The sequence below is a fragment of the Apodemus sylvaticus genome, chromosome 4 (genome assembly GCF_947179515.1).
Source record: "Apodemus sylvaticus chromosome 4, mApoSyl1.1, whole genome shotgun sequence".
NCBI classification, from domain to species: Eukaryota; Metazoa; Chordata; class Mammalia; order Rodentia; family Muridae; genus Apodemus; species Apodemus sylvaticus.
Window position 1 is genome coordinate 143,816,952 of NC_067475.1, and position 25,961 is coordinate 143,842,912.

Sequence of the window (25,961 nt, forward strand, 5' to 3'; positions counted from 1 at the left end):
TATTAAGAGGTACACACTTTATGAGGAGGAAAGGGATAGGTCAGCAACGTACACAAAAAGTTCAGCTCAGCATTCTTGGCCTATACCTCTTTTCTGTCCTCCTGCAATGCTTTCCAGGACTTCTCTCCTCTGCTATGCAGCAAACGTAAAGTATATTCCATGTGCAGAGTTGGAGATCCTGTTTAGTAACACTCTCTTAATCTTGTATCTCACACATTCAAGAGGAAGCGGTTTTGTAGGCATGTGAAGCATATCAAATTGTCAACTCAGTAGCAAGAGATCCTGAATTGCTTTCAATACAAACCATGGAAATTACATTACATACCCCAATGTGCTTCCATTCAAATTGTCCAAAAAAGATATAGCACAGAACTAGAGAAAAAGGGAAAGAGCAAACTCAGTGTGACAAGATTTGCATATCCTTCAAGTGTTATAAAACTAATGAGTCAGCAAAAAAGGAGCTGATTTGACTGATTTCTTAAAAACCCGAGAATTAGGAAAAATCAAGTCATTTAGTGAAAATTAGAAAGTAATTTCTAAGCAAGCAATTAGTACCATGATTCCCAATTTGTATTGCTTGTTAACTAATAAGTAAGCCATGCTGTTATAGATCTTAGAAAACAGGAATGTGAAAAATATCTCAATCTTTAGGTAATAAAATTGTAGTATTTTAAAGGATGATTTGAAATTAGAAATGTTTCAAATGCTCCAATTCTCCGATTTTAAAAGTTACAAGTTAGACATACTGATATTTTCAGGATCTGTTATTAAATGTATAAGCATAGTAAACATTGGATAACCTTATGTGTTTTTCGCATTTGAATGAGGTCTTGCTAAGTGTGGATGTCTGTGAGCTTGCACCTGACACACAGTTAACAAAAACTATCCCTCTCATCTACCCTTTCTCAACAGAATGATGTTTTAGGTGTGTTTATGAGCACATATAACTGAATTGGGTTTGCAGTCTCATTACTATTTAGAATGATCTTGTTACCACGACCTCATAATTGCAATATCTAATAGGAATTTTCCTTATATCACCAGCTTTTAGTTTTTTAATGTTTTGACCTTCACCAGTGATTGATATTTGCAGCAGTTATTTTTTGGACCTGAAAGAAAAATGTCATGTCTTATTATTTTTTTCCCGTTTGTTTTTAGTATGGTGTTTCCTATTCATTGAGGGATACTACGATAGGTTCAGTTGTAAATTGTGAAATAAAAAGTCTTTGTTGAGAAGGTGGAAAACCTTTCTCAAATGTTTCCCAGTCCTTCCCTGTCATGTGTGCTTACAGTTAGTGTTTGCTGTGTTAATCCTCACACACTTGGAATCAAGACATGACCGCCCATTCCTTCACAGTCTGCTTTCTAAGACTCTTACATTCTGCATGACAAAATTCTTTTTGGTTATTGCTATGTGATTGGCTGTCCTTTTCAATAGAGTGTCCTGTGCTTGTGGTGATTGCTTTTTGCATGAGGACTATGAAATGTCATACAACTTAAATGGTTATAGAAATTCAGTACGGAAATGTGGGGCTTGACTTGCTTTTGTCTGCTGAGTATGCTCATTCTGTGACACTTAAAATTACTTACAGATGGCCTTTAACTTCCCCTTCAGTGTGTTCTTTTATGAAAGCAAAGCAGCACTATTAGCGACAATAAAACATGTATTAAACATCCACGCTGTTTTAAGGCAATCCTTCTTCTAAAACATGAAACTATTATAAATAAATACAGTGGGCATGGAATTATACAACAGCATGAGTCTAGTGTTATTTAAGGTTGATGTTGGATATTAGCCCTGACTCTGTTTTGATAGCTTAACCTGCCTTCTATTAGTGGTACCTTTTCTCTGCCAAGTGACAAAATTATCTGTTGATACATTCCTACTTGTGATGATTGCCTTAAATCCACAACTAACATTTAAATTAAAACACACGGGGGAGTACTTGTGTCATGACAAGTAATTTTAAAAAGTCACAGGTTTTCTAAATGTATAAATTAAAAATGTGTAAAATAAAAGTGGTAATGATCATAGAAAGACAGAATTTTTAAAAAGCAGAAAAAGAACAACTTAAAAAACATTTCTACTTTTCTTTTTTTAAATATTGTTATCTTGTCCCAAGTTCAAGAATAGTTTGACCTGCTATATATTTATGAGTTTCATAAACTTAATTAGATAGGACACTGAATAAATTAAGTATATTTAACTAATTAAACTGTACATTTTTTTAAAATGTGAAGTGGGTATTTTTTTTTTGAAAAAAATTCCTTGGCCTTTGATTAAGAGACCACCATGGTGCATTTTTAATGATGAAAATGTTCAGAAACCACATCTATGAATATTTTGGGGAAGGGGATTTTTTTCTGTAAAAAAGAAAAAAATCAGCCGTGATATAAACCACTTCCCTGATCTTTTTTGAAATATCCTTGAGAATTTTAGTATTTACATTTATTTTTCCCCCTCAGTCTTGTTTATTCTTGAATTGTCTTTTTTTTCCCTCCATTTCTCCATTCTCAATCCTAGGTCCCCTTACAAAGAAACAGACAGATGATTTAGGTGATAATGACGGTGCAGAAGATGAAGGTATTTTTTTCCCCACCAAATCTCTTTGCATGACCAGGGCCGCGATCACTTTTCCACCCCTTTCTAATTTTTTTACTTCTTGTCTTTTTTTGAAGAGTTCTTTTTAAATTCCTGTTTTGGATGTGTTTTGTCTTCTTGCTTGTTGTTACACATGAATATGCATTTTAAAATTTTTTTAAAGTTGAATGTTACATTTTACATTTTGATGCCAACCATTCAGATGTTTTAAAAAGAGGGGCATTTTTTTTTTTTTTTTTTGGTTTTTGGTTTTTGGTTTTTCCTCTTTTGGTTTTCTTGAACTGACTTTTGATATGTTTCATCCCATGTTTTGATGAATCCGTCTACATTCTTTGAACTAACAATCTTCCCCTTGTAGTCCTTGTACCCATTGCATGCGCTCTAATCTATGTAAATACTTTGGCCCAATTTGACTGGGTATCATTATTACATTTTACTTCCCTTTTCAAAAGATACTCCACGCTCTATCAAAGGAGAAATAAGATGATGCAAAGTGTTTCTTTAGCAATATAACTTAGATTTTTTTCAATCCTTCTTCGTGTTGATATGCTTAAATATCATATAAGCTAAATAATAGTACATAGAGAACAAAGGCACCCCAATTGTTAGGGTATATAATAAAAAATGTGTATCCAACTAGGTGGCCTGGTCCCTTAGTAATCTGTTGGTTCATGATACTAGCTAGAGACATGTTCTGAGGTAAGAGAACTGTCTGCCCTGCTGTAGGACACCAGTTTAGTCCTAATAGCTATGTCCAGATAATTCAGCTCCAGCGTACCCCATGCTTCTCCTGGTCACCATGGGTACCAGAACTGGCACATGTTTACACCAAAACACAGACAAGCAGATACATGTTGTTAAGAAATAAAATAAACAAATCTTAAACAATATTTTTTTGGTAAAATTCATAGGTATTTAAACAAACAAGATTACAGGTATAATTTTTCATTTCAAAATATGTATTGTTCTTAGATAACATAAAAATATGAAATAAAATTTTATAACTGTTCTAGTAATACATCCATGTATAATAAAATATTTCTTAGTTCAGAGACCTGGGGATCATTTTCTCCATCCTATATTCTTATATCATACAGTTCTGATTAATTGTAAAATCTAAGTATTCACTAGCTCTCTCAGCCTGTCTTTCAACCTGATATATAACTAAATTCCTAGAGAGACAACCAGTTCATTTAGCCCATCTCCCTTTTATTCAGGATTTTATGTTCAATACATACATTCATACACACACACACACACACACACACACACATATATACAATTTTGTTTTTTATTTGAATGTTAACATAATATAATTTTTCACAGGTGATTAATATAAGCTCCAAATTTATGTTTTTCCTCAAACCTCAGAAAAATATTTATTCCTCAGAAATAAATCTTAGAAAGATATTTATAAGAAAGTAGGACTGATTTTTCCAAAACGAAATAATCAGTGCCCAGGTCAGCAGATATATTCTCTCAAGTCATTGAAGGAATCTGTGACCAAATGACTTTCAAACACAGTTTGCATCCTTTTATTTTTAAATTTTGTTGTTATAAATTCAGCAAACTCTTATGTAAAGGAAACTCAAATGGTAGAGGCATTTGAAAGCTTAATTGTTTCATTTTCAAGTTTTCATTTTACAACACTTAAGAATTATTAATAGGCTGGAAATCTGTCTCAGCAGTTAAGAATACATATTGTATTCTTAATAATAAATGCTCTATTGCTGTGAAAAGACACTATGACCAAGGTAATGTCTATAGAAGAGAGCATTTAACTGGAGGTGTGTGTATGGCTTCAGAGGCTTAGTCTGTTATCATCATGGTTTGAAGTATGACAGCACAAGGCAGACATGAAGTCTTTCAGAGTTCTACATCCAGATCCTCAGGTAGCAGGCAGAAAGACAGTGGGCCTTGCCCATGGTTTTAAAACTTCAAAGCCCACCTCTAGGTACACACTTCCTACAGCACAGCCACACCCCCTAATCCTTTCCTTAAAACTCATTAACTAGGAATGAAGCATGCAAATATATTGGCCTAAGGAGCCAATCTTATTCAAACCAACACACTGTTCTATTAGAGGTCCAGAGATCAGAACACAGTACTCACCCCATGGACCTCACAAACACCTGTAATAGCAGCTCTGATGTCCCATTCCCTCAAATTCCACAGGTGTTGGAAAGCACACATATTACTGCACACACATGAATAAAATAAGTCATTAAAATAATTGTGAGTATAGTGTGATTTCTGATTATTTGATTGTATATTCATTTACCATGGATGCAAGTAAATGAGAAGCCATTATGCATAAGCTAATCATTACTGTTAATATTAAATAATTGAAAGTCACCGCTAAGACACATAATTTCCCATGCTAAATAGTTAAAGAATAAATTTAAACTAGGTCTGATAGAGTCAAACATTCAGAATATTTTTAGGCTATCTGGGTCATGGGTGATGCTCTAGTTTGTGCTAGAAGGAAATATGAAATATGTAAAATTTTGTGACAATCCAATATCCTACACATTGTTAGCATAGAGAATTGCTTTTGAGGGATAGTTGTAAACTCCAATATTTGATACTATCGCAATAATTCTAGAATATCATCACTCCAGTTTAAAATTTTTTTCAGTTGCTGATTTAATCAGATGATTTTCCCATTGAGTGCAGTAGCTTCCATATATTTACATGTTTGGAGTACATACCACTGAGTATTGATAGTGAGAGTATCTGTGCTGCACCTGCATCTATTTTACAGAACATTTTTGAATCATTTTTAACATTTTTAGTTCATTATTAAATATACCCTAAACAGCTGCTTAAATGCCAGTTCTCAACCACCACATGGGAAGCGAGTTTGCCAGAGCTACTGAGTCAAAGAATGCTTTTAAATGTCGAAGGCTGTCTCCTGCCGTAGCACTCAGGTCCACTACAGCCCATTCCTCTGCACTTCACTTCACAATTACTTGAGAAATATGAAGAAACATTCAGATATCTCATCAAGAAAACATTTAGTAAACTCTGAATGCCCCCGCTTCAGTGCTCTTGAAACTATTTTGTAGATGTGATACAAATCCAAATGATCTAATGTCTAGTTTGAATTTGTGGCAAATGTTGAATTGGCATCACCGGACAAAGGATGAAATTACAGTCCTTTTACTTCCATCCCTGAAAGTCAGGTTATTTGGCAATTCTCCACATCTCCCTTGTGCCTGAATTTAGTAGCCTCATCTCAAGCACTGCATTCTGTGCCCTCTTTGACAATCAACATCCCCTTTCCGTTATTCGCTACAGAATCACAGACATCTCTGTAGAGGCGGTTACTTGTAATTCCTTGTCTGCATCAATCTCCAGGCCAAATGAGTTACATCGTTCCTAACTTACGACTTATAACAATCAAAACTCTGTTTTACAGGCTACTCTCAACTCTTACAATGTTTTCAAGTCATAGCCAAGGTTTCTCTCAATTTAGTCACGGAACTTAGAAGATCACAGAGATATATTTAGTTTTGCCAAAAATCTCAATATTAGCATTTAAATATTTAGATGGAATTTGTTAGCACTACAGAGATTCAAGTTCCCTCCAAGTTGCTCTGTAGAGTCTCATATCTTTTGCAACCACTCTGCACATTTGTTTTGTGCCTGGCACATTAAGTCCAGCCTTCTATTTCATTCTAGCAGGTCTGAATGATAATTGGCCTTATAAACATGAGTGAAAGGCACGGACATGTCTTCAAGCATCTCTTTGTATATATCAGACAAAAAAAATTTAATTAAGGCACTGCTTCACAAGTTAAAAGCTATTAAATCTCCAAAACTTCTAAAATATGGCCAATTAACCAGTCCGTGACCCCTTAAAAAGAAACCAATGAACATATTTTAGGAATTATGTGCAATTATTCAGTGGGACCATTGAGAGGATCTGTGATGCTGGGCTCTAGCTCGCTCACACAGGCTCTCCTATGAACTCATTGATATTTTCTACATTGATCTAAAATATTAGTTGTAAGTAGGATCCTTACTTAAGGGTAAGGGTTCATATTCTAAATTTATTATTTAATTAGCCTGAAAAAAAACCCTTAGAGTTCTTTATTAATATTTTACAGGAAGATAATTATCAATAAAGGTTTTCTTCACCATTCTTCTCCCCTCAAACTCCTTGTGTTTAAGAACTAAAGAAAATGACAGAATTATGAATATGCTTATAAAAATTTACAGTTTGACTGGAACTAAGCTAATATTTTAAGAACCCATGAAGTGCCCATTTTAGTAAAGACTGAAGTAGCTATTTATGTAAAGCCAAAAATTGTTGGTAAAGAACAAAGTTAATATGCTTTATCTATTATATAGGGTATTAAATACCAAAGAATGTTTCAAAAACATTATGGCTTTAAAATATTCATTATTAACTACTGAAGAGCATTTAATACTTGAGCTGATGATAAGATAGAAAAACTGACAAAATGTAGTTGTTAAATAGCATGAACAGGTATTATTGCATATTACAATATATGATTTGTCAATTTCATTTATCAATAATTTGTTTTGTTTTTAAAGCACATAAAAACACATATAATTTTAACTAGTTTTTATTAACTATGAAAAGACTTAGGGATTATGCAAACAAATAAAAAAATGCCATTCAGGTAAAGTATTTACCACTCACCAAGAATTCTGGTTATAATATAAGATTCCAATGTATTCTAAAGATTTTCATACATTAAATTAATTTTAGTAATTTTAGGAATCAATACACGTTATATTGTTCAAGTTCAGAGTCACTTTGAAAGAAAAAAATTAAGTTCACAGCAAAGAAGAGCTCAATATCCTAACATCTTAGACAAGAACAAAGTCTCTGAAATGTTTGAGAAACTGATTTGGAAAATAAAACTGCCCCTAATATCTATGATTCCTTCAGGTATAAATTTTAAGGAAAAAGAAAGAGACTTGTTTGGGCACAAGCCCTCGCTTCTGCTGCCGTGTTAGCCCTTGCAGCACTGCCCAGGTGGGTCTGCTGTAAGGTGCTGGTGCCGGGATAGTCCTCTCAATGTGTGCCAGCATTGTCTTCCAGGTGAACAGAACGGCTCTACCAAGACTTCATTACTGTTCACAGTGGGTGCTTTGTAATTCTATGTAATTTTAATTAAAGGAGAATTCTGAAACAGCCTCCCTCTGTGATACCTCCAAGCATACAATTAGCAGAGTACAGTGTCTGCTGCGAACAGTTTGGCTAATGATTTCAGTTTAATAATTTATTGTTGCTTCTTCAATGCCAAACATACAAGAAAAATAAGAAGCTAAAATTTGATGTGGCAAGCAGGCATTTTAGGTGTGTGGTTTAACAATCGGGAAAAGAATTACTCTCCCTTTTAAATCTGACAACTCCACAAGCCTCTGAATCTTCCTATAAAAGGGAAGACGGGCTGGAGAGTTGGCTCAGTGGTTAAGAACCCTGCTTGTGCTAGAACACTGGGTTCAACTCATGGCACTCACGTGGCACTGCACAACTGGATTTAACTCCAGCTCCAGAGAACCTTCGACTCTCTTTGGCTGCTCAGTCACTAGGCACACAGGCATACATGCAGGAAAAATACCCAGAAACATCAAATCAAATCAAATCAAATCAAATCAAATCAAATCAAATCAAAGAAAATAATAAAATAAAATAATTAATGTTAAAAAAAGAGTCAGTACCATTTGTTTGTCAATTTCAGGAGAAGATAAATGTGATGACTATGTGCAGGAGATGACTACAATGTAGAAATGTTGTTAGTCAGGTCCAGCACAGTCATGTGAAGTTCATATGTCCAGGAGGGAGAGAGGAACACATAGAGACACATAGGTAGTGATTCATTTAAGAATGATCTTTCTAAAAGGGACAACTTAGAACAAGCCTAACGGCTATTGTATGAAATTGGCATAAAGAAGCTCATTAATTTTATGCTAAACTAAAAATTAGTTATAAAGTCAAAGAAACTAACAGTAAATAAATAAACTCTTGCCTGAAAATTAATTACCTTAAAAAGACAGAGAGACAGACAGACAGACAGAAAGTAAGAAAGTCTTCATGCTGTGCCATGAGCCATTTTCTCAACAGGGAGGTCTGAATAAATAGAGAAACTGTTCTTTTTTTATCTAAAAATGAGTTTTCATTCAAAAAAATTACTCTATCACTCTAAAAAAAGGGGGGCACTTAAATTGGTGAAACAGTCTCTAAATCATCCCAATCATCCCTGTGATCTGTAACTTGTGCCTCCACTGGAAGCTTCTGTCTTGAATGGGAGTTTGTAGAACAATTTGACTTTATTAGAATATTCTAAAGTAAAGAAATTAAACTATATTTTCAAACAACACTTTCAAACCAGTATTGAGCATAATATACTTAATACAGAAAGGCTTGTGAGCACACAGGGATATAACTTGATATCAAATAACAGTTTTATTTACAGTCATATTTTGATATGTTCAAGGCTTGTGACTGAATCGAAATACAGGTTAGCCGTTTCAGCAGAAATTACTATGTTTTTAAAATTGATAAAATCACTTTGGTTGTTTTTCTTCTTGTTATTTGTTTTTGTTATTTCTACATTCTTGTTGAAAAAAAATCACATCATTGCAGTCAGTGAATCTTAGCAAAATACTGAAACTGAGACTGGGAGAAAATCACAGTGAAGTCACTAGATTTTGCCATTCAGTTCTTGACCTTAGCTTAATCAGCACACACGTACATGATTAAAATCATAGTACTGAGAACTGAGAAGAGACCATTAGCTATAGGAAGTAGTGCAAAGATACTTCCTTTTTTATTTTTTTCTTCTAAAGATTAGGTTTGACCTGGATGGGTGAATGCTGTGACTTCTCTAGATGCAGCATTTGCATGACATTTTATACTTGTATCAACGACAGGTGCACATACTTCTACTGTCTAAACAATCATTGGACAGTACTTAAACAGGAAGAATAAACTCTGAAATGACTAATACAGTAGTCTAATTTTACTCTCCAATGGGACCACAAATGACTTAATGTAATCATGTTGAGTTTGATACAAAGATCCACAGTAATAGAGGAGGGATTGATGACTTGACTCCAGATAGAAATGAATCATTGTCCTTACTTAATAGTTCATGAATAGCAAGTCCATCTCTTGAAAACTAAGCTGTAGACAGAAAACAATGGGTGCCTGTTGTTCTTTTCCTATCAGTAGCTCCTAGTACGAATTGCTTAAGAAACACTTTAAGAAAAACAGTATTTTAAAGACATTAAAATCATGCCCTCCTGTCCTTAAAATGCAATAATGTACTGTTTCATTATGCATGTTGTTGGGGATAACAATAATTACCAACCATTTGTTTTGCAGATATTCGGGACAGTGGGGGTCCCAAACCAGTGATGGTGTACATTCATGGTGGCTCTTACATGGAAGGTACTGGAAATCTATATGATGGGAGTGTCTTGGCAAGCTACGGCAATGTGATCGTCATTACAGTCAACTACCGGCTTGGGGTACTTGGTAAGATATTTCCTACTCCTTCCACGTTCATCACAATGTATGTGCTACTTCAGTTTGGCTTCACTTTCTTCTATGCTTCCTTGTACTATTTTTTTAACCTAGCCTTTTGAAAGCGTCAAAGAGTTCTTTAACTGTTCAGTTGTTGAGTAAAGGCAACTTGGGAAAGTTTTAATCTTGAAGCAGAACGGTAATGAAGGCACTGATCACTGATGGTTTTGATTGTTGGGATGTACCTTTTGGCTTGTGGATACAGAAGAATGAATGCTAAGGACAGGGGGCCTTCAGAAACCAAGTCTATGCACAGATGTTTACTGTGGCTTTTCTTTTGTGCAGTGCTCTTCTCTTAGATGCAAGTTTACACTTCTGTCTAGGACCCTGGCTGGACAAACTTGTGGAAGTCATTGTTACTGCTGTCATGCAGGCATTTCCTTTCTTTTACCTTTTCCTGTGGCCCGTTAGAGAATTAAGAATAGTGTCTCTGAGTACATTTTTATTGAATGATCAATTTTAGAAAAGAATATATCCATTTTTTAAGGTGACAGTTTACCTCAGTCATGCACAGTGCTTTCAGAAGGAAGATAAAGTCAAAATTGAGATCCTTACTTTTAAACAGAAATATAGAAAAGCTTTATCTTTAGTAAGATATGTGTTTTATTTACTAGTCAGGTTTTGTAAGATAACCTGCTGTTCTATCATTGTGAGGTCGGAATATTGCCAGTGATAGATAGAAAATAGTATTTTACCAAAAATTTTCTGTGGTATTTTAATGTAATGCACTTAAAATACAACATATTCTCTACACATTTTATTTTTTAATCATAATTGTTCCAAAACTCTTATCACAACTTTAAGTCTGAAAATCATAGTGTTTAGATAAAGATGTGCACTCTTGATTTAATCTGGAATTTTATACTATTTCATATCATTTTTAATACCATACATATATTTTTGCCATGGGAAGAATATAAGTTTGTTACTTTCTCAATCTTCAGTAGATTTTGACAATGTGATAGAAGTTAGTGGATGATGTAATGGTTATCCTTAATCAATACAAGTGAACCATATTTCTGCAGCCTGCTCTTCAGGTGCATCTTGATGACCAGAGTGCCTGGTAATGCATTATTCAAGCAGAATTATTTCGTGTGGCTAGGATATACTTCTCGCCACTGAAAATTCTGCTAATTAGAAGATAATGAAAAAGGTGTTCATAATTTTCCCAAATTTTCATAGTCATCTTATTTTATCATTACAGAACATTTTCATATGAAGGCTTTCAGTACCTCAATGGTTTTCATTTATAGTATTTATATTCTGTAGTATTTCTATAACTCAACCATCTTAATAGCTATCATTGTCATATACTTCCAAATTTCTCCAATTGAAAATACTGTGCAGTGACATGCTTGTACACTGAAAAGTTAGAAGAAATGCTATGTTTGGAGTTGGTGTTTGTAATCACACCATATGTTGTTTTTTCTGAGAGTAAGTTGTGGTCCCAGCATAATTTCCTATGATGTGCTTTGTGATTAAGTTAATGGAAACTTTACCCATTCCTGTTTCCCTTTTAAAATGTTTTTTCCTCGTTTATGGGTGTCTTTAGAACTAGGAAGGACTTCACAGCTGATCTGGTTTAAAAATCTAAATGCATGCTCACATCTTGTCTTTTAAAACCACAATATGGTTGAGCTTCAGCACAACAAATTACGCGGCTAAAATGAATGAAGAACTCACTCACATGGGCTGTCTAACCGCCAGCTGCACAATCATGGAGGATGAGACTTATTTCAGTTTGGTCTGCTCTGTCTCTGAGTCCTGAGGTTCAGTCTTGAATTTGCTACTTTGAATCATGTTTAGCCAAAAATTGCCTTTCATCAAACACTTTTCTCCTTTTTAAAAAATATCATTTATTAATTGCATATATGTCTATATAATATATTTCAGACCCTCTCATTAAACTCTTAAAATGAAAAGGAGCCTACATCTGTTATTGAAATGATCCAAAGAAGCAGTTCTCAACCTGTGGATTATGATCCCGTACGTTGGCTGTTGAATGACCCCTTCACAGGCGTCACCTAAGGCCATTGGAAATATATATTTATATTATGATTCATTACAGTATGAAAATTACAGTGGTGGTGTAGCAACAAATGTAGTTTAATGGTTGGCTGTCACCACAACATAAGATACTACATAAAGGATTGAAGCATGAGGAAAGTTTAGAACCACTGATCTAGTGCATATTTTAAAGTAGTATTTCTAGAATAGTTGGATTTGGGCCAGTTTCTTTGAAAAAAAACTGTTTGGAATGTATTCAAATGAGAAAGTCTGAGAGAGAGAGAGAGAGAGAGAGAGAGAGAGAGAGAGAGAGAGAGAGAGAGAGAGAGAAATACCAGCACATTTGTTATAGCAACTTCACAATAGTGTCACAGTAAAACAGAAAAATCATCATCCTATCATCCTGCTGACCTATGGCAATGAGGCTGTAGGAATATGAAGTCTCCAGATGAATATTTATCTAAAAACAAGGTAAGCCAAGTGTTCTTAAGCTTGGGTTCCAAAATAATGTTGGTCAAGTTGACTTTGGGGTAAATGCTAAACATTAAATATAAAATAAGATTTTTGTCTCCTATCAGAGAAGATTTTGATTTTGATTCTGGTGTTGTCTTGTGAGGATCAATGTGGGAAGCCAGTTAGTAATTGGCTAATTACAGTCCTGTTGCTCTGGGATGATTGACAGGAAAACCAGTTTGTTTGGAAAAGGTGAAATAATTGTTGCTTTGACTTTGCCATACCCGATTTGCTTTGAGTTTTAGTGATTAGGACTGAAGTAAAAATATTTTAGTGATAAAATTATACCAATATCTACTGAACAAAGTTCTAGATTTAAAGCGTGTTGTGTGAAAAATATTTTGTTCAATAAAAATTAGGAATGGTATGGAGAAATTTGTCAGTATATTCGGGAGGTTGATGATTGGCATAACTTCCTGAGCTGGTATCCTTTGGTATCTCCTAGTATCCTTTGGCTGAGCAGCACAAACCCTCACTCATGAACTTTCCCTCTGAGACAAACAGCTGTGTGCTGAGAAGAGTAACTGCCAGTGAGGCTGACAAAGCGGACAAGATGGAGGAAGCAGGGCTCTGGCTCTCCATCTACTGCCTCAGTGTCACCTAAAAGTCCCTGGTCACCCTATACCAAAAATACTAACCTGGCTACTTGAGAAATATTTAGGCTATTTTCTTATAGGGGAAGATGAACTAGGTAAAGTACTTTGTTTGAAACCTGAAAAACGTGTATTTTGATGGGTCTATGTTCTAAATGGTGATGAAATACGTTGTTGACTCTATAAGATGTAGTGAGTTCATGTTTTTGAAAATAGAAACTATCCAAATGACAATCTGTTTTAAATCTCATAAAATGAAAAAGTACAAAGGGATTTTAATATTTGTGCATGTGCATGTTGTACAATGTGTTTTAACTACTGTGAATTTAGAATAAATTTGTTACTTTTTGTATAAAAAGGAAAATGAAAAATTCAATGCCACTTTATTTAATGTAGGTAAACATGAGATTTATTACCTCTGTCTGGGAAAGACCTGGAAAATGTGAAATTCTTGATGCTAGCCAATAATACTTTTATTTTTTTATATTTATTTTTTGTTTTTGAGATTTTTATTCAAAGAATTTTAAACTATATTCACCCTCCAATTTTCTCAACTCAGCCCCATTCCTTACCCTTATAATCTCTCTGTCTTTTCTCATACTTCCCTTCTTTTTTCAAATGCTTCAAGAATAATTTCTGTTGTAAAAATATGCTTGGGTGTGTGCTCTTCCACTGGTGAGTGCTTGACCTAACAGGAGTTACACTATAAGGGAAAGCTCTCTTTTTCTATAGTTAACATATAGCTATAGCTATAGCTTCCTATAGCTCCATATCTTGGGATCGGATAGCGTACTACGCTTCCTTCCCCTTGCTGGGATTTGGTATGGTTGAGCTTGTAAAGTATTTATGCTCATGGCTTCTGTGAGCTTTATGTGTGGCTCTCCTGCCTCATCCGGAAGGTAATGATCCCTTATAGTCAGTCATCCACCAGCCTGCTAACTTACATTTTTTGGGCCCCACTCTTTTGTGATGATTTCTGAAACTTAGGAAAGGTTTGGTTTCATATATATATATATTCCCTTAAAGGCTGAGTATTCTACACTCTGGTCACTGAACATTGTCCAGTTGTTAGTCACCATCAATGGCACATAGGGATGTCTTAGACTAATGTTGAGAGATATCTTGATCCATGGGTTTAATGGTAACTTATTGAGATGGTCAGTATGTCTATTTAGCAGCGTAATATTAGTATGTTTTCTCATATGGCTTGTGGACAATCTAGATATAGATATTAGGACAAATAATGGTGCCAGGTTTGGGGGTTCATCTTGCGGAGCAGGACTTAAATTCAGTGGCAGAATGGTTGGTTACTTTGGTGATATTCATGCCACTATTGCCAATGAGAACATCTTATTAAGCCAATCATTCCTGTAGTTTGCAATTGCTAAGTTTGATGATGACAGCTTGATTGATGACTCCTTTTCTTCTACCTCTACAAAAGCTAGCAATTAACGATGAAGCGTCTATGGTTCATGAGTCCTAAGCCTTTCTGAAAATCAACAAATTTGGGGAAAAGATCTAATTATATACTTTATTTTGTAATATATATTTAGTGCAATCCATCATTGAGGAAAACACTGAAGTACTATTTTATCTGCTCATACTAAAATTAGTAGTTAAAATTAGTTTATAATGTGACTAAAGACTAAAGAGTTTGAAACAATTTTTCTTAACTTATTGCAAACCAATTTTAACAAACTATATGATTTATTCTGTTATGTTTGGTTAACAAGGTTTGATGATTTCTGATGCTATAGTATGGATGAAATACTACCAGCGAGAGCTCATAGATAACTATTGCTTTAGTGTGATCGATCTCTACTGATACCACTCATTTTAACCATATGTGTTTCTATGAGGACATAAAAGCAGATACAGAATTGTCATTTTCGCTGTATGTCCATGTATGTTCTTGGGTCACATCATTGAAATAACTCTGCTCTTCATCCCAGATTTTCTTCATGAACTCATACAAGACCCTGAGTTTTACTTAAAGAAAGACAAAATAGCATTCTTTCCTTACTTTTTATTTATCCATACTGCTCTTACCCTGAAAAGCTGAAGTAGTTTCTAACAAATAGACACAGCGTAAGTAAGGTGTAACTTATACTTAGACAGTGTGCACACTTGAAAAGACTTTTATGCCCGATTATACACAAAGCACTTTAAAGGCTAAGGCATTAGAAGTCTGAGTCACCGCTCTCATAAAAAGGTAAGATACAGAATAATCAAAATAACACACTAAGAATTTTCCTCACCTTATGCTACAGAGATGCTTTATCATATGAGTTGCATCATTTTTATTGGCAACATGGAGTAATAGTATAATAGAGTGAAAATTATGTTCCTAGAAAATGTAAAACTATCCTCGGTGTACAGTTCTTTCATCAAGTTTCAATAAAATAAAAAAAAATGTAGCACTAAATGCTCAGATTTCGACGGTGTCATTCAGTAGAGTGGAAACAAAATCCAGTGAGCCAAGAAATCTGGTGATTTTACAAGTAAAAGAAGAAACATAAAAGGCAATTAAGAACAGAAAATTATGGTAACCCATCTATTTCTTCTGTAACATACCTGTTGTTTCAACTAGGTTTTAATAAATGTTAGGTGGTAATCAGTTTTGGATTGATTACTCAGACAATCACCCTAGAGGAGAGAGATTGTTTATTTGGGGAAAATTAAAACAAACAACAGAAAAGGTAAATAACTGATACAATGCACAATAAATTACATGTCTGTTATTTTTATTCTACAAACAAACTTTAATGTATTTGAGGAAGCTTAGAAAAAAGTCAGCTATCCATGTATGCTACAATTTTAGAAAGGACATAATGTACTCAGTTGATGTCAATATTAATAAAATTCATATAAGACATACTGTAGTTATGTTTGTTTATTTATTTACTGTAATCTACACAGTGGTCTGCACAGGCTTCTGTTAATAATGAAGATATTTCATGACATTTACACGAGAGTAAACATGACATTTCTTGCCTCAAGGGCTTCGAGGGATGAAAATAACAACAAATAAAATCAGCAAATGAACTTATTAGGTAGCAATTTAGTTCATGATCAGCTTTTGCGTTATCCATGGGGTCTAGAACAATGGCAAGTGAAAAGAGGGGGAGTGAACTCTAGACCAGACTCTGAAGCCCATGGAGAGGGAACCTTATGGACACATCACTAGCTTACCAATATGGCGGGAGTTCCTTCTGTAATAGCAATATTTAAATTTTAAAAACTTCTATGCATTCATGCCTCCCATTATCTTTATGTTGATGTGTATTGTATCTCTACAGCTCAACATGGCCGACGTTTATGGGATTTTCACATTTTTTTCATTTCATGCTGATACCTAGCTTATGCTAATAACCAGTAATAAAAAGCAGTCAAGTTCACTAGTGCTGAATCCTTGTGTCTTCTGGGGATTAAAGTATTTTTTTTGTACACAGCAACAGAGGGGTTTTGTATTAAATATGGTAATGTTTCAATAATGAGATTAATCATAATAGCATTGTTGAGAACCATTATGATTATAATTTTGAAGGCATCAGGACTCAGTATTATCAATTTTATTCTAGATCCTGGTAAATAAAAGATTTATGACCTCTATATCTTTCTTTGTTGGTTCTTTTTTTAATTGAGATGGCTCTGACTTGTCTTAAAACAATGTATTATATTTTATTAATTCTCAAAAATTGGTCAAATACTGAGAGAGAGTGAAGCATGTGTCTATGAGTTATTGAGATCAATTACTTTGAAAAAGAAAGAAATACAACGTAGATTCCCTCATGCCTAGGCGAGACTCGAGAGGCCACTCCCAGGTTATACAGTGAACTATACAGCAGGATCTTAGACTTGTCAACAGAGTAGACGCCATGCTCCTATCCCATCCATCCACCCATTCACTCAGGAACTCCACACACCTCTGTGAAGCGCCCTCCCTCCATAAGCTCTTAATACTTCATGAGCAAAGTGGAAAATCAGTCCATCCTGTTTCCAATTCCTTCTGAGCAAGGAAGATTCCATGTCACATGAACACACAATTTTTATAAGATATATTTCTTTAAAATAAGCAGTGGAATGCTGCAAAATATACTCACTTCTGAAACCAACTGTGAAGTTGAAGTGGAGATAAACAGATGCAGTGAAGACATTTTATCTCTAGTAGCCAGAGTTGCTGGGGATTTTCTTATGTCTTTAAAAAGGTAAAGATTTAGAGATAGTAGAAAATACTACAAAGTTCTTTTTATTTTTTTTTATTTTTTTAATATACTTTTATTTACATTTCAAATTATTTCCCCTTTCCTGGTCCCCCACTCCCCGAAAGTCCCATAGGCCCTCTTCCTTCCGCCTGTTCCCCCATCCACCCCTTCCCACTTCCCTGTTCTGGTATTCCCCTATACTGCTGCACTGAGACTTTCCAGAACCAGGGGCCACTCCTCCGTTCTTCTTGGACATCATTTGATATGTGGATTATGACTTGGGTAATCCAAGTTTTTAGGCTAATATCCTCTTATCAGTGAGTGCATACCCTGATTGATCTTTTGATGATGCTAAAGCATGGGAAGCAATTAATTTTTTTCGAAAAGTAGGTAAAGTACAGAGTATACTCAAAAGGTTGCCCGAAACAGCGCAGGATTTACCTGTGGCAGATGGAGCAGTATTACCTTTTGAAATATGAAATGCAGAGGGATGGAGTCTCAGCGGAGTGATCAGCTTTGGGCTGAATGTTGAACCTACAGCAGGGGACAGGAATCGTCAGAGTTCATAAAGATGATGGCGAATTTCCTTCCTTGCCTGTCCTATGCAATGCTGTATAATAAACGACACTACTGATGCTTAATAAAAAGATATCAGTTTTTATCCGAGACTGCTCCTGCTCTTGTTCTAAGCACAGAAGAGCTTGGCTCCTCCATGCTGAAGTGTGTTAGACTTTTCAATTGTGTTTCTGCCTTCTGCCCTGCTGCCCCAGTGCCTGGCAGCCTTCCTGCTCCTTTCCGCAGCATCTCATTTTCAGACACACACTGTTCTTTCATTCTGGCCCTCAAGTTTTCCCCTGCACTACCTACTCTGTAAACATTCGGGCACTGCTCCTTTGTCATTGTCTTTTTGTTCAGAATTGTCTCAGTTCATTTTTTAAAAAGCAGAGCGCAGCTAGTGTCTTTCCTAGACTCCTGTTTTCCAACTGACCCTAGATCCTCCGATACCAAATTGCATATCACAGCCAGGCAGAGTACCTTAAAAATAAAGCAGGGTTATGTTTTCTTTAATGTTTCTTCCAGTTTTTAACCTCTCAATGGTTAACATAGCTTCTGGCATCACTCCGTTCTTTTCTTTTGTTTTTCCCTGCTATTTTCTTTCCGTTTTTAAAAATTTGTTGTTGTTGTTGTTTTCAGTGTATCCTGACTGTGGTTTCACTTCCTCCACTCCTTCCAGCCCTCTACCCTACCAACTCTCTTTCCCCCAGTTCCAGTCTTTTCCATTTTTCTACAGAAAAGAGAAAGCCTCCTGGGATAAACAGGAAATACTGCCTAACAAGATACAGTAAGGACAAACCCTCCTATCAAGGTTGGGCATGGCAGCCGAGTCTTGAGAGTCTTGAGAAGGGTCTCAAGAACAGAAAGAGTCAGAGACTACACCTCACTCCCGTTGTTAGGAGTCCCACAAAAACACCAAACCAACAAAGAGAACATATGCTGAAGACCTCCCACAGACCAAGCAGGGCCTGTGATTGTCACTTCGGTTGCTCTGGTGTCCTTGAACCCTCTGCCTCCTACCTCTCTCTCCCCCTCCCCTTCTCTACGGGGTTCCCTGAGCTCTAAGACCAGAGGATTTGAAGCCTATTAAAAAAAATTCCTATTCTTAATAGCAAAGGTTGGCTTCAATGTCAGTCATCTTTCTGTTACTATGATAAAACACCTGGACAAATCAACTGAAAAAGTAAAACGGCTTATGTAGTCACATCATCTTGCCATTTTCAGTGTACGGTTTCTTGAACTCACCAATAGTAAAACAACATCATTGTTGAGAGTACACAAAATAGAATAGAAGCTAGTGTCATAGAACCTGGGTATCAAAGAGAGAAGGAGAGGGCAGAATACTAATATTACCTTCAGTGTCACATCTCTATTACCATAATTAGAAGCAATTATTTACAACAGAAAAGAAAGTTGTAAAATCTCTTTCAAAAATGCTAGCATTTTTAAGTATTTTACTCTGTGTGAAAGTAAGTTTTAAGGAAGATAAAGTGTTTCATTTTTTAAGTTTATGAATTTTTCCATACGCATTGTGTGTGTGTACGAGGCGCAGGGGTGTGAGTGTCTCTGTGCCTGTCAGGTCAGGTGAGAGGACAAGATGTAGGAGATGAATCTGTTCTCTCTTTTCTCCAGGTGTGCACTTAGACATGTATTCATGTCCTACCATTAAGCCCCACTTCCTAAAAAGCAGCCTCAGACAGGTGAGGAACCTTTTAGCGTATGGTCAACCAGCAGGTTTAAGATCCATCATTCCATCATAGCCTCTACAGCTATTTTGAGAAGTTTCATCTACTCAAGACAGGCTGTTTCTTAATACAGTTGCTTGCTTGATGCGTGTTCCCAGCTTCCCTGTTTCTGGAGCCAAGTTATCATCAGTCGGTTGGCCCTTCTGATAAAATTTTCTCTTGACTGCTTGCTTCTGCTCCGATTGCCCAAGTCATCTGTCGTTCAGAGTGGTATCGCTGTGTGTATTAAAGCTTCAGAGGGTAGAAATTATGCTAGTCAGATTTAAATACAATTCCCAGATTTTATCAGGTTTACTAAACTCTCAAATCCTGGAAGAGTGTTGTGCAAGTATTACAAAGAATCTTCCGTAAACGTGTAACTGGATTCACTGTGCTTTTCCTCATGTTGTTCATAGGGTATAAAGAACAGCGGCTTAGGCTGAAATGATTGGCAGGAAAGAGAACCAGTCACATGTAAGAAGCACGTCATAGATTCCTCTTAAATGATCAGACCTTTTTAAAGATAACCACAGTTTGTTCCATTAGTCGGAAAGCTACCTGGTTATCTGGATGTAAATGATTTCTCTTGTAGAATTCTTTTATGCATGAATGATATAACTGATTAAAACTCATTAGTGATTTCTGTGTTAGTGATTTCTGAATCCTCATGAATTTAGTATGTGTGTGTGCACATGTGTATGTATGTGTGTGTGTGTATGTGTGTGTGTTCGTCACATACTTGCTCCATGTGTCAAGAGAAGGAAACAATGGTATTAAGGAACCTGAAGATGATGGTAAATATTGATCCTTGAAGTCAGAAAGGTGAAATATCATTCTGATATTTCAGGTGAAATAATATCTGATATTATTTTCTGAGAAAATAATTTTACAGATATACTAAGAATTTGTAGATATACTAAGCCTCAGGGTTTAAGTCCCCCCTTTTTTCTCAATCCAGAGTAAGATTGTATTTTTAAGGACACATGTAAAACCAACAGAAGATGGCATTTCTGTTCATTTTTGCCTTTTGGTCTCCCATCAGTTTCAAACTGAGTTACAGATGTGCAGCTCCTGCCCCAAAGAGAAGCGGAAGTGAGATTTTGAACTCTGCTGTCCTGGGGCGTGGCTACAGATTACACAAACAGGTCTCTCCTCCAGGTGTCCTGCCCACTTGTATCTCCGAGCAGCTAGCGGCATGACAAGCATAGATTTACTAAAACCCCTAAAGCCCAAACAATCAATGTCCCTGAGGTGAATTCTGCTCTTCTATAGCATAGAGGAAAGTCCCGCAATGAAACACACCCAAGACGTATTGAATTTTGTGCCATAGCTTCTGGATTATTGTTTCTTAGCCTGGGAAATGGCATCTTATACAGAAAATTCATCATTCTTGGTTAGTATGCAGCACACTCAAGTAAGCATAAGCCATTTAAATGGATTCTTTGTGGTAACATTGCCATAATTATCAGCAATTGTTTCTGACAGAAAAAGATTTGTAGTGATTTTATATTATTTAGTTATGTTGGAATTTGTTAGCTTTTTTTTATTTCATGTGAAAATAAACGTTAAGAAAGATGTATTATTTCTTTTTAGTAAGAAAATATGTTTCATTAGAGAGTTTTGCCATGAAATATGGCTCCATGTTATCTCCTAATTTCAAGGACTTTGCTTTTATGAGTATAATTTAGCTTTTTTTCTTGTTTAGAAACTAGTCTTTAATATTTACTAAATTAGTTGGTTGGGCACAGCTCATGTGGAGTCCTTTTCAGAAAGAACACATCCAGAAGAATCCCAGCCTAGGTTCTTATTTTATACTAAATTACATAAAATTAGGAAAAAATATTTTCTTTGTAACATTACCCTCTAATACATTCATATTCTTATTTTGGAAATAAATTTATTAAAGTCTTTCATTTCCATAATGTCACCATTTCTTTTTATAGCAATCACCAACCATAGTTTTGTGCAAGTCCATGCAACGAGAGGATGGCAGTGTCAATAATGACCCTGGACAGGAGAGAAAAGTCTCCGAAAAGTAAATGTCTAAAAACGTTTCTGGAGTTGATGAATTTCATTTTAAATTCTATCAGCAATTCTTTCTCTTCTTTAATGTTTAGACATTTATTTATTTATTTATTTATTTATTTATTTATTTATTTATTTATTGTGTGTGTTTGTGTGTTCATGTCTCTGTGTGTGCACATATGACATCCTGACAATTGTCAGGAATTGGTTCTTTACTTCTGCACCTTATCACAGGCACGAGACTAAGGTTTTCAGGGTTAGCCACGGCACCTTTACCCAGTGAGCCATCTTACTGACCAACACTTATTCCTTACGGTTCAAAGTGATGTGAAACCTAAACCGTCATCAGAGAAATCAAATATATTCAAAGTATAGTATCCAAAGAATTTCTGATGAGGATCTCACTGTTAGAGAACGATTCTGAAAAAAAATGAGTTATATTCTGAAAAGGTGTTGTCATTCCTGGAAGATGTTGTAGTAGGAAAAGTTCCAACCTGCACAGCATGTTCTCCCATGAGCCCTGTGCTGTTCAGGCAAACCAAGCCCTTTCCTTTCCTCTTCCTATTCCCAGGGACTGCCTCCAGAGGGCGCTGCCCAAGATTGTGAGGGATGAAAATCCTGAAAGGGGACATTAACAATTTCGGTTATCAAATACCAAATGATTAACCATAAAACACATATATGTAATAGTATGCAGACTGAGCAGGTCATAACGCACATATATGTAGCATCAGTTAATGAAGAAAGAGACCATGAATTGGAAAAAGAGTAAAGAGGATTGTACAGGAAAGCATGGAAGGAGGCAACAGATGTGATTAATTATATTTTAATATCAAAAATTAAATTATTAAAAAAGTGCTTAGATTGGGATGATGTCTATGTGTGCTTTATAGAGGTTAATGATCTGAATGGGTATGTATTGTGTCTGAGAATACTACTAACTCACTTTCCTGACCCACTAATACAGGTAGACAGAATTGGTAGCCTCTCTTAGTGTTGACCAGTTTGTCATTAGGAAGAACGGTTCACTTAACTTTGGAAATATTGCATTGTATAAACAAACATACAAAAATACAACAATATATTTTTCTCCTTATTCTCCTACAAAAGCACACTTGCTTTCTTATACTTTAGATCTTACTTTCTAACTTTTATTCTAGGATAATAGCACTAAAAATTCTTGTTTTTCAAACTATTATTAAAATTTAATACTGAAGTTCAATGCCCATGTTAACTATTTTCTTTGAGCTAGGTTGATACAACTTAGACATTAGCTGAAATTTTGAATGCCTTAAAATCATCAATATTTAATTAAAACTCTCTTCATAATGTATTAAATTGCATGTATGTGCATATTTTATAATTTACAAACAGATTTTCTAGTCCAGTACTCTAAAACTTCTGTAAATTCTCTCATTGTAAATAGTGTGACTGGAATAAACCACATTTACACATGTAATATTAAACTGCCCAGGACTCACATTGAAAATACAGAAAAAGAATTTACTAAGACTTATTTCATTTATCTTAATACATCTAAGTATTTCTAAATTACATCAATATCAAATTGTTAATTTTTTTATTTTTTAACTCATACAGTGTTTTAATTCATTTGCCAAGTTTACAACCAATAAAATAATTCATAATAATTTATAATTCTGTGAAACAATAGATGTATGTTTAATAGAAAACAATAGTTTTACTGAATATTTTTAGAAATTTAAGTGAATTCAAATTAGCAATTTTAAATTAAATTAAAAAGTACATTAGTAAAATAAGCCAAATGGCAAGTGCCAATAATCTCCCAAAACCAGTGACAAAAGTCTTAAAATATATGGGTCAGAAAACCATTCCTGTTTCTTAAAATTTCATTTTATTTATCTGTCCATGGGTTTGGGGGCCTCGGGATCAGATTTAATGGTTGGTTCTAACGTCTGTTGTAACTGAAAGAGAATTCACAGAACACAAAGGTGCAGTAACACACTTAAGGAGCAGCGCATTGTTAATCACTGAATATTTAAAGCTGCATAATAGTCTTCTGGATAATTCTGAGGCCTGAATGCTTGTCAAACAGGATTAAATTGTCATGGTTTCGACTTTGTAACATTGTTGGCTACAAGCGTATTCTCAAGAGTAAAAAGGAAAAGAACAAAACTGTCAGCTTTGCCATCTTTATGTGACTCTGGTAGTCATGAAATCTTCATTCTGTGGTTTATTTGCAAGAATCCCGTGAAGCTTCCTGTCCCCTGTGAGTGCTAGTTTTAATAAATTAGGCAACATAGACAGTAAATCCACTTAACTAGCTTCACATCCTCTGCAATATGCCTTGCTACAAAGAATATGGGCCAGAGGGTAATGGGCAACTATGTGAGGTTCCCTCTGCCTCAGCCATTGTAAACTGAGGATAAGGTGTATGGGGGAGAGGAAATGATGGTCTAGGCTTGCATGTACAGACAAGGCTTCAGTCTGCCACATACATTTTAAATATAATTTATTCTCAATAAAATGGAATTATAGATATTGCAATGTGCTTTCCACTCTGGGCACCACACCACAAGTATTATGATATAAGAGTGGTCATTCCTTATTGGGAGATTTCAGTTAATGGACCCAAATAGTGAACTGAGGACTTTGATGCCATGGCCTGAGGAAATCCCTCTCAACAGACATAAGTAATGGTCTTAGTCTATGTATTTCAGTTTCCCAACCACGGGCTTGGATTTATGTCACCTTTCAGTTTGGTTAGCATAAAAGCCACACCTGATCATCTGACAAGCATGGAGTGGACCCAAATTCCCCTTAGGCATCTTAAAAGTGTGCATAGGAAGGGACACAGAAAAGTATGTTATCCACAGGACAAATAAAATGGTGCAGAGAGTAAGATGCCAGATTTTAAAATGTCCTTCAGTCTTCATTAATGTCATGTAGAAATAAAGTCATATTTTTGTATGTCTTCAACCAGGAGACTCTAGTGAAAGGATGTGAAAAACATTATCAAGCAAAATTTAGCAACTTCAGGAGTGCTTTGAAGTGCTGGTATCATGGTAGGTCTTTATTTTTAAGTATATAAAAAATAAAATCTGTCCAGCTTTTCTCTTTTTAATCTCATTTTATCTGTTTATTATCTATCATATAATTTTTGTGAGTGTATTCTTATTTGTGTGTGTGTTTGAATGTGTGTGTTTGAATGTCTATATGTGTTTGCGAGTGTGTGTATGTGTGTGTGTGTGTTTATATGTGTGTTAAAGGACATCTTGCTGGAATTGGTTCAGCACTGTGGTCTACAGAGATGAAACTCAAGTGTTAGGCTTTGAAGCATTTGTCTTTATCAATGGAGCCATCTTGCAGATTCTCCTTTACCTTTTGAAAGTTTAGGATTTAGCCCAGGACCATAGACAAGAGCAGAGATACACCCGCCCTACACCAACCTCGCCCCATCACTTCTTCTTATGAAAATAGTGAGCAAGTGAAAATCTATGTCATCCCCATATTTAGAATGGACACTATAAGCTAAGTGGGTTCTTAAGAGTTTCCTGTTTACTCTATTTGTCTAATGCATCAAGTTTTGCATTATTGAAAGTTAATTGATGTCTACACCCTGTTCTAGAAAGCTCAAGGAGTCCCTGGCCAAATGACCTGGATGCTGGTCCGTCTCTAACCTGCTCTTTATTTTCCCTGAGCTTTGTGAGCTCTTTTGCATGAATGAGAAGAGGATTGTGGAGGATTAGTTTTCAGAAATGGAAGATTAAAACTGCCACACTATGCTTTTTATCTTTCGTATCTTGCTCCAGAATTCCTAGGCTTCCCCAGTGAGTCCTCACATTTATTTATTTTTTTACAATAGTAAGGAGTGTTATCTTGAAGGTGATTTCTGGAATTTAAATATTTCTTAATGTAGCGGCAGACAGAGTTTGTCTGGAGTCATAGAATGGGTGGAATAAAAAGGTAATAGACATCCTAGTTTTCTTAACGTGGCCCTCATGAGGCATAATAATTATAAAAATCTACCAAATTAATGTTATTTAAGGCTGAATAAAAATGTTGCTAATATCTAGATGGTATCTCTTTTCCCACTATGCCTTCATGTTTTGGGAATATGGTGTTAGTGTGTGCTGAGTAGTAGCATCCCAGGAGCTGGGATCCAGTGGGGTTTCCTCAGGGTCTGCTGGA

General features: G+C 35.4%; 1 protein-coding gene across 4 annotated transcripts in view; it reads left to right on the forward strand.

Moving 5' to 3' along the window:
* Positions 1–25,961, forward strand: part of Nlgn1 (neuroligin 1) — a 699,685-nt gene that overhangs the window by 216,748 nt on the left and 456,976 nt on the right. For 3 of the 4 annotated variants that reach the window (XM_052178790.1, XM_052178791.1, XM_052178792.1), the window contains one exon: positions 9,969–10,121. In XM_052178790.1, coding sequence (XP_052034750.1) covers positions 9,969–10,121 — 153 coding nt within the window. Of the gene's footprint in view, positions 1–2,524; positions 2,585–9,968; positions 10,122–25,961 lie in introns of all 4 variants that reach the window. The other variant, XM_052178789.1, reaches the window with a different exon arrangement.